The sequence below is a fragment of the Panthera pardus genome, unplaced genomic scaffold (genome assembly GCF_024362965.1).
Source record: "Panthera pardus isolate Hobbes unplaced genomic scaffold, ASM2436296v1 HiC_scaffold_11, whole genome shotgun sequence".
Lineage (NCBI taxonomy): Eukaryota > Metazoa > Chordata > Mammalia > Carnivora > Felidae > Panthera > Panthera pardus.
Genome location: NW_026526666.1, coordinates 82,418,411 through 82,434,810, shown reverse-complemented (window position 1 = coordinate 82,434,810; position 16,400 = coordinate 82,418,411). Strand labels below are relative to the sequence as shown.

At 40.5% G+C, this 16,400-nt stretch overlaps 1 protein-coding gene across 1 annotated transcript in view; it reads left to right on the top strand.

Annotated features, from left to right (window-relative positions):
- The first annotated feature begins 3,282 nt into the window (after window positions 1–3,282).
- The window catches only part of KPNA6 (karyopherin subunit alpha 6), a 36,209-nt gene continuing 23,091 nt past the window's right edge, over window positions 3,283–16,400 (top strand). The window contains exon 1 of the mRNA XM_019429843.2: window positions 3,283–3,409. Within this exon, the coding sequence (XP_019285388.1) occupies window positions 3,391–3,409 (19 nt within the window). The 5' untranslated portion in view covers window positions 3,283–3,390. The remainder of the gene's footprint in view (window positions 3,410–16,400) is intronic.

Here is a 16,400-nt window from a genome sequence, read left to right as displayed (position 1 = left end):
AAGAGTTTAAAACAGCTGATTTCACCCTAGCCCCTGTCAGATTTTGTTTGGCTGGCACAATGTTGTAAAAACTGAGTATGAAGGCAGTCCCTGATGTAATATTATAACTGTCCTGTAAAACCTGGGATGTGAGCAAATTTGTTTCTTTATCGGAGATGGAGTAGCCCCCAACTGAGAATTCTGATGGATTTGCTGCTACCAATAGCTTACCTTTTTGGGAAATGAGAAGAACCTGGAGTTTGCAATCAAATAGGTCAAGGTTGATGGATTAGCTTCCTGGCTTGTTACCCTCTGAGTCTCATTTTTCTCATCTGTAAAATGGATTCTCAAAATTATTGTGAAGATCAGATATTATGTCTACAAAAAGCTTGGCACATTAGCAATTGTTACTAGCCTGCTAAGGCTGTGGACTCTATATCCTGGTATACTCTTATTCCTTTCTTTTCTTTAAATGTTCATTTATTTATTTTTGATAGAGAGTGAGTGTGAGTGGGGTAGGGACAGAGAGAGGAAGAGAGAATCGCAAGCAGGACTTGGCTCAATCCCATGAACCGTGAGATCGTGACCTGAGCCAAAATCAAGAGTCAGACGCTTAACTGACTAAGCCACGCAGGCGCCTCTCCTTTCCTTTAAATTAACTGAATATGGCCGTAGTGTTTTTGTATTTGTTTTTGTTTTGTTTTTTTAATGTTTGTTTATTTTTGAAGGAGAGAGAGAGTGTGAGCCGGGAAGGGGCAAAGAGAGGGAGAGACAGAATTTGAAGCCTGCTCCAGGCTCTGAGCTGTGAGCACAGAGCCCGATGCGGGGCTTGAACTCAGCAGCCATGAGATCATGACCTGAGCTGAAGTCAGAAGCTTAACGGACTGAGTCACCCAGGCGCCCCTGGCCATAGTATTTTAACCCAGGATTCTTTGTGTGTGTGTGTGTGTGTGTGTGTGTGTGTGTGTGTGTGGAGAGAGAGAGAAAGCGAGCACGAGCGAGAGCACGTGCTAGCTTGCATAAGCAAGGGAGAGGCAGAGAGAGAGAGAGAATCCCAAGGAGCCTCTGCACTCTCAGCACAGAGCCTGATGTAGGCCTTGATCCCAGGAACTGTGAGATCATGACCTGAGCTGAAGTTAACTGACTGAGCCACCCAGGGGCCCCCAACCCAGGAATCTTATGTTGATACATATTAGCTAGATAATTCCTAGTGAAAGGTATGAGAGGCCAACTAAAAAAAGCCATTTTTTTAGCCTAGGAGGAATCAGATTTCTTTCTTGAAGGAAGAGGCCTTAAATTGAGAGATAACCATTTATCTTTTTTATCCCTCTTCCCACTATCATTAACTAACCTTTAATGCATCATGGTGAGTTGTAAAGCTTCCTAATTGTAGCATATGCCCAACAGTGAGTCCTGCATGATTTAAAGCCTCAGCTCATCCTTGATGCCCAGGCAGCTACAATGACATTTCTTTAGAAAGCTTCCTTCTGCAGTGATCAGCGCCCACTCAGCTTAACACCAGGGCAAGGGAACTGATTTGAAAGGACTGACTGCTTCGTAGTGTTCCAAGTCCCATCTCCGTTGAAGATTGTCAGGTCATTACCTAGAAAATAATGCTAGTTCCCTTATTTACTAAATATAGCTCTTTTGGGCTTTTTCTAGGCAGATGCCAAGTGATTGCTTGGTAGCTTTTTGAAGTACAGACCATGAACATAAGGCTTTGATTTGGAAAGTCCTAGAGCCAGCAGGTATACAGGATGTGAGCTTGAAGGTGTAGTAGAATCATTCCCATCCCACACACAGGACAGCTGGCTATATGTAGTATGCCTTTTTCTGAGAACATGTGCATAATTTTAAAGTTGTATGAATCTCAAAAGAGACTCTGGGAGTACCTGGGTGGCTCAGTCAGTTAAGCATCCCACTTCGGCCCAGGTCATGATCTAGCAATCTGTGAGTCTGAGCCCCATGTCAGGCTCCAGGCCTGGAGCCTGTTTCAGGTTCTGTGTCTCCCCCTCTCTCTGCCCCTACCCCACTCATGCTCTGTCTGTCAAAAATAAATAAACATTTAAAAAAATTAAAAAAAGAGAGACTCTGATTCTATCAGTCAGAGCTTATATTATTTTGCTAGGGCTGCCAAAACAAAGTACCACAGCCAAGATGTCTTAAACAACAGGAATTTATTTTTCCACAGTTCTGGAGGCTAGAATTCCGAGATCAAGATGTCAGCAGGGTTGGCTTTTTCCGAGGCCTTTTTCTCTCTTTGGTTTATCAGTGGCTGTCTTCATGTTCACGTGATGTTTTCCCTCTGTGTGCATCTATATCTTAATCTTCTCTTTATAAGGACCCTAATCATAATTGGATTAGGGCCTTACCCCAGTATCCTCACTTTAAAAATACCCTGTCTGGGGGCACCTGGGTGGCTCAGTCGGTTAAGCGGCCGGCTTCGCCCAGGTCATGATCTTGCGGTCCGTGAGTTCGAGCCCCGCGTCGGGCTCTGTGCTGACAGCTCAGAGCCTGGAGCCTGTTTCAGATTCTGTGTCTCCCTCTCTCTGACCCTCCCCCGTTCATGCTTTGTCTCTCTCTGTCTCAAAAATAAATAAACGCTAAAAAAAAAAAATACCCTGTCTGGGGGTGCCTGGGTGGTTCAGTCGGTTAAGCATCTGAGTTCAGCTCAGGTCATGACCTTGCAGTCCTTATGTTCAAGCCCCCCATTGGGCTCTGTGCTGACAGCTCAGAGCCTAGAACCTGCCTCAGACTCTGTATCTCCCTCTCTGTTTGCCCCTACCCTGCTCACACTCTGTCTCTCTCTCTCAAGAAAAAAATAAACATTAAAAAAATAAAAAAACCTTGTCTGCCGGAACTTCAAAATATGAGTTGTAGGCAGGGTACAATTCAGGACATAACAGTGTGTGTGCCTGTTTTGTATCATTGCTCGTCCCTTGGTTCCAAAAGTTTAGAGAGTACACTGTAACATTAGCCACTTATTTCCTAAGAAATGGGAGGTATAACTTCAGGGACCTATTCACTTTGAGATAATTCCTTGACTAAGAAAACCCAAAGGCTGTCTAAGACAGTCAGGTGCTAGAAAAGGTTATTTGTATTATGGATTTCTTAATCCAGTCTCTGCAAGTAAGGGAGTGCATGATGAAAACAAACCCTTTGCCTGTTGGTCCCTAAATGAGAGCCCAGCATTCCTTTGGTTGCTGATTCCAGATATGCTTCTGTGGTTGTTCCTTCTTCCAATCTAACCTCCCTTGCCTGCCTTCTCCGATGAAGTCACAAGCAAATATTTGTGATGGTTTCTTGTCACCATGGTGACTAAAGAAGCACATCTTGGTTCTCCTTCCAGCTTTGTTGTCAGCTTTGCTCGAAGGAAGGGACAGCCCCCTGGGAGAGCCCAGGCTCAGAGTCATGAAAAACCATGTGTCAGGTAATGGGGGACAGCGGTCCACAGTCCTGCCTTTAGGAATCTGTCCTGTGCCTGTTAGTCTCCGGGCACAGGGGTAATCAGTAACCCCAAAGGGAGGCCACTGCATTCCCCTAGGATGTTTTTTTTAAATAATAAATTCACTTGGGACTTGCCAAGTGGGTGTGTAGGCTTGCACATTTTAAGACCCTACCGCCGCAGTTGGTTCACCGAGCTACTTTACAGAATGACGGTGCCTTCTCTGAAGTTTCATTTCCTCAGTTTCTCTAGCTCCGGAATTCAGCTCTTTCTTCAACTTCCATTTTCATTTCTCTTTCACTCAGATTCTCTTAATAGACTCTTCTCCCCCCCCCCCACTCCATTTATGTACTTCCTTATTCTGTTTCCACCCCCAACATGATTTCCTGGTTGAAGAAGCAGCCCCCATCTTCTTAGGAGATTTCTTTTTAAACTCTCGTTACGATCCCCCAACCATGCTACAAAGGGGGCAATCTTAGTTGTTCGTTCTGTGTGCCTATAAAACTTATTTTTCACCCCATTAGCAATAAATACTCTTGATAATTTCCAGTTAGAAATTCAGAGAATCAGAAAGGCCTCTAAAGGACTTATGGGTTAACATAATCAGCTTCACTTTCATCAGGTCTTTAGATAGTGAGATTGTTTTAAAAATGTAAATATTGGGTAAGGTATGATAAAGCCCCTCTGACCACAGGAAGAGACAGGAATGCGGCATGGAAGGAATACATTTGTTACACTCACAGGTCTCAAAGAGGAAGCCACTGCATGCGTGCAGGGTCACAGAAGAAATACATATGTATATATATACATATGTATATATATTGTCTGTGTGTGTGTGTGTGTGTGTGTGTGTGTGTGTGTGTGTATTTTGAGAGAGAGAGAGAGAGAGAGAGAGAACACACAAGCAGGGGGAGGGCAGAGAGAGGAGGACAAAGGATCCAACATAGGCTCCACACTGACAGCAGCAAGCCCAATGGGTGCCCAAACCCACAAACTGAACCGAACAGTGAGATCATGACCTGAGCCGAAGCTCAACCCTAGGCCAGAGACTTTATTAAGGTTTCTGAGGGAAAGTGAAGGCAGGGCAGAGTAAACTGTTTAGGACTGGCAACTTTGAACTAATCCAAAGGATTTTGGTCTGTAGGAGTGGTTTCTACTTGCCTACTACCTCACCAAGAGATATTAAAGTGAAGGAATATTGTCTCCTGGGTGTATAGATAAGGTAGAGGAGGAGATATGGCTCTGGACTTTGCTGTTAGGCAAGTTGTTACCTTTAGGCATTAGCCATGGGAGGGGCAGTCTGTCCCTGGGTCTGTAAAGGTCCCAAATGCTGAAACATCAAGAACACAATGTAATGGGCACCTGAATGGCTCAGTTGGTCAAGTGTGTCCCCTCTTGGTTTTGGCTCAGGTCATGATCTCACAGTTCATGAGTTTGAGCCCCATGTCAACTTTTTTAAGTGCCAACACTTAAAAAAGAACACAGAAAATAAGAAAATAGAGTTAATACAATTGGCTCTGTAACTGGTGAATGCAAATAGACAAATATGATATCTAAAAAAACATATAGAACAGGGATTCGGTGTTAGTTTTAATTGGCAGAGGTATGCTGCAATTAAAACTTTGGTAAAGGGGGGCTCCTGGGTGGCTCAGTCGGTTAAGCATCCGACTTCGGCTCAGGTCATGATCTCACGGTCCATGGGTTCGAGCCCCACATCGGGCTCTGTGCTGACAGCTCAGAGCCTGGAGCCTGCTTCAGATTCTGTGTCTCCCTCTCTCTCTGACCCTCCCCTGTTCATGCTCTGTCTCAAAAATAAAATAAACATTAAAAAAAAATGTTTTTAAAAAAAGAAAACAAAAAGCTTTGGTAAAGAGGCGCCTTGGTGGCTTAGTTGGTTAAGCATTAGTTGGTTAAGCATTGGACTCTGTGCATCATGACAGCTCAGAGCCTGAAGCCTGCTTTGGATTCTGTGTTTCCCTCTCTCTCTGCACTCCCCCCAACCCCCACTCCCCTGCTTGGACTCTCTCTCTCTTTCTCAAAAAAATAAACATTAAAAAAAATTTTTTTTTAATTTTGGTAAAATATAACATAACTCACCATTTTAGCTTTTTTAAAAATTTTTTTTGGTTTATTTTGAAAGAGCTCACACACAGGAGGGGCAGAGAGAGATAATTCCAAACAGGCTCTCACTGTCAGTGCAGTGACCCTGGGCTCAAAGTCAGCGAACCGTGAGATCATGACCTGAGCTGAAGTCAGACACTTAGCCAACTGAGCCACCCAGGCGCCCCATTCAATTTTTTTAGATATACAAAAGTGTAGAATTTACAGTCCCACCAGAAATGCACCAGATGCTAATTTCTCCACATCCTTGCCAACACTTGGTATTTTGTTTTCTTTTGTCTTTATTATAGCTATTTATTAGGCATGAAATCAAATCTCATTGTAGTTTTGGGTTTGTTTTTTTTTTTAACGTTTATTTATTTTGGGGAGAAAAAGAGAGCACAGCAGGGGAGGCGTAGAAAGAGAGAGGGAGACACAGAATCAGAAGCAGGCTCCAGGCTCAGCTGTTAGCACAGAGCCTGACGCGGGGCTCGAACTCACAAACAGCAAGATCATGACCTGAGCCAAAAAGTCAGACACTCAACCTTCTGAGCCACCCAGACACCCCTGTAGTTTTTTTTTTTTTTATTGTATTTTTTTTTTTTAATGTTTGTTTATTTTTGAGACAGAGACAGAACATGATCAGGGAGGGGCAGAGAGAGAGGGAGACACAGAATTGGAAGCAGGCTCCAGGCTCCTAGCTGTCAGCACAGAGCCTGACATGGAGCTCAAACTCATGGACTGCAAGATCATGAACTGAGCCAAAGTTGGAAGCTTAACCGATTGAGCCACCCAGGCACCCTTCATTGTAGTTTTGATTTGCATTTCTCAAGACTATGTTGAGCATCTTTCCATATGCATATTAGCCATTTATGTATCTTCTTTAGAGAAATGTATACAAATTATTTGTCCATTTTTAAATTGGGTTGTCTTTTTGTTGTTGAACTGTAGAAATTCTTTGTATATTCTTGATATTAAATCCTTACCAGATACATGACTTGGAAATAATTTTCCCATGCTGTAAGTTGTCTTTTCACTTTCTTGTTAATGTCTTTTGTTGCTTGTGTTTTTGATGTCATAGTAAAAGAATCTATTGCCAAATCCAAGGCCATAAAATTTTTTTTTCTATGTATTATTCTAAGTATTTTATGGTCTTAGCTTATATTTAGGTTGTTGATCCATTTGGAGTTAATTTTTGTGTATGGTGTAAGCCTGGGGTCCAACTTCATTCTTTTAGATATTAGTTGTCCCAGTAAGATTTTTTGAAGAGAGTATTCTTATTCCGTTGAATGGACTTGACACTCTTATCAAAATTATTTGGTTGGCCATAGATGTATGAATTTATTTCTACACTGTCAATTTTATTCTATTTATCTGTATGTTTATCCTTATCCCAGTACCACACTATTCTGATTACTGTAGCTTTGTAGGAAGTTATAAAATCAGGAAGTGTGAGTCTTCCAACTTTATTATTTAAGAGTATGTTGTTAGTTTCCACATATTTCTGAATTTCTAGCTTCATTCTGTATGGTCAAATTTATTGAGAATTTATTGAGACTCTTTGTGGCCTAACATGGTCTGTTCTGGAGAATGTACCATGTACACTCGAGAAGGTATATTCTGCTATTGTTGGGTGGAGTGTTCTATGTCTTTTTAGGTCTGACTGATTCATAATGTTGTTGAAGTCCTCTGTTTCCTTATTAATCTTCTATTTAAGTATTCTGTTCATTATTGAAAGTGGTGTATGGAAGTCTCCAAGAACTATCGTAGAACTATTTTTCCCTTCACTTCTGACCATGTTTGTTTGCTTCATATATTTTGGGACTCTGTTTTGGTGCATATATGTTTTATAATTATTATATCTTCTTAATGAATTGACCGTTTTGTCAATATATAATGTCGTCCTTGATCTCTCATAAGAGTTTTTGACTTAAGGTTTTTTGTCTGATATTGGTTAGCTATTGCAGCTCTCTTTTGGCTACCATATGCTTGAAATATTTTTAAAAAATTTTTTTTAATGTTTGTTTATTTTTGAGACAGAGAGAGACAGAGCATGAACAGGGAGGGTTAGAGAAAGGGAGACACAAGAACCTGAAGCAGGCTCCAGGTTCCAAGCTGTCAGCACAGAGCCCAACGCGGGACTCAAACTCACAGACTGTGAGATCATGACCTGAGCCAAACTCGGATGCTTAACCGACTGAGCCACCCAGGCGCCCCGCTTGAAATATTTTTTTCCATCCTTTTACTTTAAACCCATTCGTGTCTTTGGATATGCAGTAAGTCTTTGTAGACAGCATATAATAACTTAAGAGTTTAATCCATTTACACATATTACTCTGATAAGGAAGGACTTCTGGCATTTTATTCTTTGTTTTCTTTAGGTCTTCTACTTTTTTTGTCCCCCTCTTCCTCCAGTTACTGCCTTTTGTGTTTAGTTTAATTTTATGTGTTTAGTTTAATTTTATGTAGTGAATGGTTTTGATTCCCTTTTCATTTCCTTTCGTGTTTATTTTTTATTTCTATTTTGTATATGTATTTTTTTAGATGGTGTGGTTACCATGGGGATTACATTTAACATTCTAAATTTATAGCTATATAGTTTGAATTGGTACCAACTTCAAAAAATCTGTTTCTGTACAGCTCCAATTCCCCCTTTATGTTGTTGCCGTCACACAAATTACATCTTTACACGTACCCATTATATGCCCAGTAACATACATAAATTTGTAATTAGTTTATACACTTGTTCTTTAAATCATGTAGGAGATAAAAAGCAGTTACAAACCAATAATACTGATTTTTATATTTACCCATATAGTTACCTTTATTGGCTTCAAGTTACTGTGTAGTGTCCTTTCATTTCACTTCATTTTCAGTTTAAAGGACTCTCTCTAGCATTTCTTGTGGAGCAGGTCTCATGGTAACACACACTGTCAGCTTTTGTTTATCTAGAAGTGTCTTAATTTCTCCCTTGCTTTTGAAGCACAATTCTGTCAAATGTAGAATTCTTTGGCTTTCTCCCCCCCTTTCAGTTCTTTAAATGTGTCATCCCAATGCCTTCTGGCCTTCATGGTTTCTAATGGAAAATTGACTTGTATGTGATGAGTCACTTCTCCCTTGCTGCTTTCAAGATTCTCTATGTCTTTGGCTCTCGATAGTTTGATTATGTGACTAGATGTAGATCTGAATTTATCCTCCTTGGGATTCATTGAATATTTTTATGGGTAGATTCATGTTTTACATTGAATTTGGGAGGTTTTCTGCTATTATTTCTTAAATTTTTTCTGTCCCTTTCTTTTCTGTTTCTTTGACTCCCGTAATACTTTTTGGATATGCTTGTTGGAATTCCATGGACTCCATTGGCTCTGTTACTTTTCACTCTTTCCTCTCCTCAGAGTACATAATTTGTGTTCCTGTCTTCAAGTTTGTTGGTCCTCTTGTTTGTTCACATGTGCTATTGAGCCCCTCTAGTGAATTTTTCATTTTAGTTATTTTTCAACTAACTTTACTTACTTTTCAACTCCAGAACTGCCTTTTTTTTTTAAATTAATTAATTAATTTAAGTAATCTCTGCACCTAGCATAAGGCTCAAACTCACAACCCCGAGATCAAGAGTCACATGCTCCTCTCAACCAAGCCAACCAGACGCCCTTCAACTCCAGAACCTCTGGTTGATTCTTTCTCTATTTGTTGTTCTCATTTTGTTCTGCATTGCTTTCCTGATTTCCTTTAGTTGTTTGTCTTTTTTTTTTTTTTTTTTTTTAGTTCTTTGTATTTAAGACAGTCGTTTGAAAGTCTTTGTCTACTATCTCTAGTAGTAGGGATAGTTTCTTGTCAATTTATTTTGTCCCTTCAAATGGGCCATACTTCCCTGTTTATCTCCATTATTGGCTTATTACCTTTAAAGAAGTTTCTTAATGAGAAGACTTTATTTTATATGTACTTACATGTTTACCATTTCTAGTATCCTTCCTTTTGTAAAGATCTGAGTTACCATCTGGCATAATTTTCCTTCTACTTAAATGTAGTATTTCTTTAAAAAAAATTGTTTTAATGTTTATTTATTTTTGAGAGAGACAGAGACAGAATGGGAGTGGGATAGGGGCAGAGAGAGAGGGAGACACAGAATCCAAAGCAGGCTCCAGGCTCCAAGCTGTCAACACAGAGCCCGACACAGGGCTCGAACCCACGAGCTGGGAGATCATGACCTGAGCCGAAGTCAGACGCTCAACCAGCTGAGCCACCCAGGTGCCTCTATTTATTTTCAATTGAGAGAGAGACAGAGTGTGAGTGGGGTAGAGGCAGAGAGAGAGGGAGACACAGAATCCGAAGCAGGCTCCAGGCCCTGAGCTGTCAGCATAGAGCCTGACATGGGGCTCGAACTCACAAACTGTGAGACTATGACACAAGCCCAAGTCGGACACTTAACCAACTGAGCCACCCAGGCACTCCAGCTGTAGTATTTCTTCAATGCCTGTCTGCTAGAGACAAAGTCTCAGGTTTTGTTTGAAGAAGTCGATTCCTATTTCATTTTCATTTTTTGAAAGTATTTTCATTGGGTATAGAATTCTAGTTTGACAGGTTTCCTTCAATACAATTTCGTATTTCATTATCTTCTGACTTGCATAGTTTCTTTTTTTTTTTTTAAGTTAATTCATTTTGAAAGAGAGAGAGAGAGAGAGAGAGAGAGAGTAGGGGAGGGAGGGGCAGACAGCAAGGGGGAGAGAGAGGATCCTGAGCAGGCTGTACACTGCCAGCATGGAGCCCGAGCCCGATGTGGGGCTTGAACCTGAGCTGAAACCAAGAGTCAGTTGCTTAACCACCTGAGCCACCCAGGCTCCCTGACTTGCATAGTTTCTGACAGGAAGTCAGGTCATTCTTATCTTTGGTCTTCTGCATGTAATGAGTCATTCTAGCTGTTTTTAAGATTTTCGTTATCACTGGTTTTCAGGAATTTGACTATGATGTCCCTTAGTGTGATTTTCTTTGTTTTTACCATTCTTAAGGTTTATCATGATTTCTTGGGTTTATGGGATCAAGTTTGGAAATGTTTCACTCTTCGTTTCTTCATAAGTTTTTTGTCAACTTTCCTCACCCCCCACTTTTTCCCCTGTGAATGCAGCTACAGATAAATTAGGCATTTGATAAACATCGCATGAGCCACTGTGGCATCATTTTTGGTCTGTCTCGTTTGATTTTTCTTCTTTCTGTGGGTGTGTCATGTTTTTCTGCTTCTTGGCATATCTACAAGTTTTTAATTGGATTTTTGATGTAATTTTTATTGTCTTTTTTTTTCTTTTTTTTTTTGAAGGATGTAGAGCCTTATAGGTAGTTGTTACATTCTGCCCACTTGATCAGTTGAAGTGTTGTTTGGAAGCTTTGTTAGTAGTCTTGTCTAGGGACTTTTCCCCCCCTAAGTTTTATATATTTAAGTAATCTCTACACCCATCTTGGGGCTTGAACTCACGACCCCAAGATCAAGAGTCCCGCACTACTCTGATGGAGGCAGCCAGGCACCCCTCTAGGGATAGTTTGATCTTACTCTTAAGGCATAGCCCTTTTTAGGGTTCACTGTATGCCCTGAGTGATCAGTGAGGAATCTCCATTCTGATTCATCAAATGCTTTCCAGCCCTGTGTGAGCTCTGGGAACTGTTGAGTTTGCAGCTTCCCCGTTGCTCTTTGCCTGACTCGTGAAGCTTCTTCACCTCACACCTGTACATCCTTAGTCTCTATCCCAGATTTAAGGGAACCCCAAGCAGATTTCCTGAGCTTTTTTTTCATGTATTTTGCTCTTCTCTGGAACTCTGCCTCACAATTTCCAGCTGTCTTAATCTCCTTGATCTCTTTCCTCAACTAGTGAGATTGGTTTGCTCTTTGGTAACCGTCTTCCTGCTCAGTGGTCTAGAACGTGCCTCCAGGCAGAAAGCCAAGGAGATAAGTTAGGGCTCACCCTCTTGGGGATCACAGATTTTCAGTGCCTTGTGTCCAATACCTGAAACAAGTTTACAGCAGGAGGATAAATCCAATCCCTGTTATTCCACCATGGCTGGAATGGAAGTGATAGCTATATTTGTAATGCCTAACAAAATAAGACAAAAAGGAATTATAAGGAATAATTAAAAAACAACAACAACATGGGGCACCTGGGTGGCGCAGTCGGTTAAGCGTCCGACTTCAGCCAGGTCACGATCTCGCGGTCCGTGAGTTCAAGCCCCGCGTCAGGCTCTGGGCTGATGGCTCGGAGCCTGGAGCCTGTTTCCGATTCTGTGTCTCCCTCTCTCTCTCTGCCCCTCCCCCGTTCATGCTCTGTCTCTCTCTGTCCCAAAAATAAATAAAAAACGTTGAAAAAAAAATTTAAAAACAACAACAGGAACTGGTGTTCAGACAGACTGTTCTAAATGTATGTACCTCTAATAAAATTGTCATAAAATATATAAAGCAAAATAAAACTACAGGGTGAGATGGATACATTTACTGTTGATAAGTCAAGAAAAAAGTTAGTAAAGTAATAGAAGAGTTGAATAACAAGGTGAACAACTTGATTTAATGGACATATGGTTAATAGAATGCCATGCACAACTATTAAAGAATACAGATTTTTCTCAAGCACACATGGGGCACTTACATAATTTGTATACATATTGAGCCGAAAAAGCAAATCTCGATATAGATGGTTCCTGACTTATTATTTTTTAATGTTTATTTATTTTTGAGAGACAGAGCATGAGGAGGGGAGGGGCAGAGAGAGGGAGATACAGAATCCGAAGCAGGCTGAGTGGGGCTCAAACACGTGAACCGTGAGATCACGACCTGAGGTGAAGTCGGATGCTTAACCGACTGAGCCACCCAGGTGCCCCAATGGTTCCTGACTTATGATGGTTCAACTTATAATTTTTCAACTTTACTATGATATGAAAGCGGAAACACATTCAGTTGAAGCATTACTTTGAATTTTGATCTTTTCTCAGGCTGGTGACATATGGTACAATACTCATTCCCAATCCTGGCCAGCAGCAGTGAGTCACAGCTCCCAGTCAGCCACGTGATCACAAGGGTACACAATTGATAAACTTAAATCATTCTGTACCCATACAACCATTCCTTTTTTCACTTTCAGTGTAGTATTCAGTAAGTTACATGAGATAGTGAATATGTTACTATAAAATAGGCTTTGTGCTGCATGATTTTGCTTGGCCAACTACAGGCTAAAAGAGTATTCTTAGTACATTTATGGTAGGCTAGGCTGAACTATGATATTCAGTAGGTTACGTGTATTAAGTGTATTTTTAACTTAACCAGGATCATCTTAACAGTGGGTTTATCAGGACATAGCCCAGTCATAACTCAAGAAAGATCAGTAAATTTAAAAGAATCCTTGAGACTCTGATCACGGTGTGATTAATTATATTAGAAATAAATAACAGAGGGGCGCCTGGGTAACTCAGTCGATTAAGCATCTGACTTATGCTCAGGTCATGATCTCACGGTTCATGGGTTCAAGCCCCGTGTCAGGCTCTGTGCTGACAGCTCACAGCCTTGAGCCTGCTTCGGATTCTGTGTCTCCCTCTTTCTCTCTGCCCCTTCCCTGCTCATGCTCTGTCTCTCAAAAATAAATAAATACTAAAAAAAAATTTTTTTAAAGAAATAATAACAGAAAAGTAAGTCCCCAAACATTACTGATTAAAAAACACACTCATGGTTCAAATAAAACCAAGGGAAATTTGGTATTCAGAAGTGAATTACAATGAAAATATTATTTTGAAGGAAATTAAAAAGACTTTTAGGAAGATAATAAGCAAAATACAAAGTCTGAATATTAATGACTTAGGTACACAGTTTAGAAAGAAAAGTAGTAAAGAGAAAGAAATCATACAGTTGAGAGAGGATTAACAGGCAAAATTTGGATCTTTCAGAAGACTAAGATTAGTCAAATCATAAGATTTCTAAAGAATAAAAGAGGATACAAATAATATTAGAAATGAAAAAAAAGAACTACAAGTAACTAAGGAAATTAAAAAGAACATTAACAACTTTATGCACACCATTGAAAAGACAAATTCCTAGAATAACATAACTTAATAAAAGTGACTCTAATAGGATGTCTGACTAGCCTTATAATCATGACATATATTAAATTAGCAGCAAAGACTGTTCTCACAACGAAAATGCCAGATCTAAGTGGTTTTACAGAGGAGTCTTGCCAATTTTTTAAATTAATTCATTAATAAAAATTTACATCCAAATTAGTTAGCATATAGTGCAACAATAATTTCAGGAGTAGATTCCTTAAGGTCCCTTACCCATTTAGCCCATCCACCCCTCCCACAATCCCTCCAGTAACTCTCTGTTTGTTCTACATATTTAAAAGTCTCTTATGTTTTGTCCCCCTCCCTGTTTTTATATTAGTTTTGCTTCCCTTCCCTTATGTTCATCTGTTTTATATCTTAAAGTCCTCATATGAGTGAAGTCATATATTTGTCTTTCTCTGACTAATTTTGCTTAGCATAATACCCTCTAGTTCCATCCACATAGTTGCAAATGGCAAGATTTCATTCTTCTTGATTGCTGAGTAATACTCCATTGTGTATGTATATATGTATACACACACACACACACACACACACACACACACACCAAATCTTTATCCATTCATCCATCGATGGACATTTGGACTCTTTCCATACTTTGGCTATTGTCGATAGTGCTGCTATAAACATTGGGGTACATGTGCCCCTTCAAAACAGCATACCTGTATCCTTTGGATAAATGCCTAGTAATGTGGTTGCTGGGTCGTAGGGTAGTTCTGTTTTTAATTTTTTGAGGAACCTCCATACTGTTTCCAGAGTGGCTGCACCAGTTTGCATCCCCACCAGCAATGCAAGAGATCCTTTTTCTCCACATCCTCGCCAACATCTGTTGTTGCCTCACTTGTTCATGTTAGCCATTCTGACAAGCGTGAGGTGGTATCTCATTGTGGTTTTGATTTGTATTTTCCTGATGATGAGTGATGTTGAGCAGTTTTTCATGTGTCGGTTGGCCATCTAGATGTCTTCTTTGGAGAAGTGTCTATTCATGTTTTTTGCCCATTTCTTCACTGGATTGTTTGTATTCTGAGTTTGATAAGTTCTTTATAGATTTTGGATACTAACCCTTTATCTGATATGTCATTTGCAAATATCTTCTCCCATTCTGTCGGTTGCCTTTTAGTTTTGCTGATTGTTCCCTTCACTGTGCAGAAGCTTTTTCTTTTGATGAGGTCCCAATAGTTCATTGTTGCTTTTGTTTCCCTTGCCTCCAGAGATGTGTTGAGTAAGAAATTGCTGTAGGAGTTTTGCCAAATTTTTAATAAATAAGTTATTTAACTCTTCTTACTTCCAGAAAACAGGAAAAGAGGGGATACTTCTTTTGATAATTACACCAAAGAATAATATGAGAAGCTCCTATACTTTTCTTTTGTCCTCATGAATAAGGATACAAAAATTCTAAACAATATTAAAACATAAACAGCAGTATATAAAAGGTGTAATTTATCCTGACCAAGTGGGGCTTATCATGGGTAGTCTGTAGTCTGGGGCACCTGGATGGCTCAATCTATTAAGTGCCTGACTTCAGTTCAGGTCATGATCTCAGGTTTATGGGTTCAAGCCCTGCATCAGGCTCTGCACTGACAATGCAGAGCTTGCTTGGGATTCTCTACCTCTCCCTCTTTCTCTCCCCTCCCCCACTAGTTATTTTTCTCTCTCTCTCTCTCAAAAGGAAAGGAAATCTATAGTTTGGGGCACCTGGGTGGCTCAGTCAGTTAAGCGTCCAGCTCTTGATTTTGGCTCAGGTCATGATTTCACGGTTCATGAGATCGACCCCCATGTAGGGCTCCACAATGAGTGTGGAGCCTGCTTGGGATTCCCTCACTTCCACTGTTTCTGTCCCTTCCCCCTTTCTCTCTCTCAAAAAGAAAAAAAAAAAAATTTAAAAACCTAAAAAAAAAAAAAAGAGAGAATCTTAGTTCAGTTCATTCATTATGCCTCTTAAAGAGAAAAACCATATATCATCTCAGTAGATGCAGAAAAGTGATTGGATAATATTTAACAGTGGGGCTCAAACTCACAAACCATGAGATCATGACCTGAGCTGAAGTTGGATGCTTAACCGATGCAACTGAGCCACCCAGGCGCACCATTTGTGAAGAAAATTTTAAATCTATTGAGTAGCATTAACGAAAACAAACTAAGGGCTCCTGGGTGGCTCAGTCGTTTAAGCATCCGACTTCGTTTCAAGTCGTGATCTCACGTTCATGGGTTTGAGCCTCATGTCAGGCTCTGTGCAGACAGCTCGGAGCCTGGAGCCTGTTTCAGATTCTGTGTCTCCCTCTCTCTCTGCCCTTCCCCAACTCACGCTCTGTCTCTCTCAAAAATAAATTAACATTTAAAAAAACATAATAGTAATAAAAAGGAAATCAAACCAAAAAAGGGAGGGTGAGGGAAAGACCCACATGACCTCATTTCGTGAATATGGAATTTCAATACTGGTAACAGTAGTTCTGATTTAAATCCCAATAGCATTTGTTTAAGGTTTGGCAAGCTGATACAGATTTTCTGAAACTCAAAAAAGAGCCAGCCCACTTCTCAAGGTTTATGATTGGAGGACCAGCTCTACCAAATGAAGAGATTTGTTAAAACTTTATTTAAAAACTGGGATAGGGGCGCCTGGGTGGCTCAGTCGGTTGAGCGGCCGACTTCGGCTCAGGTCATGATCTCGTGGTCCGTGAGTTCGAGCCCCGCGTCGGGCTCTGTGCTGACAGCTCAGAGCCTGGAGCCTGTTTCAGATTCTGTGTTTCCCTCTCTCTGACCCTCCCCCATTCATGCTCTGTCTCTCTCT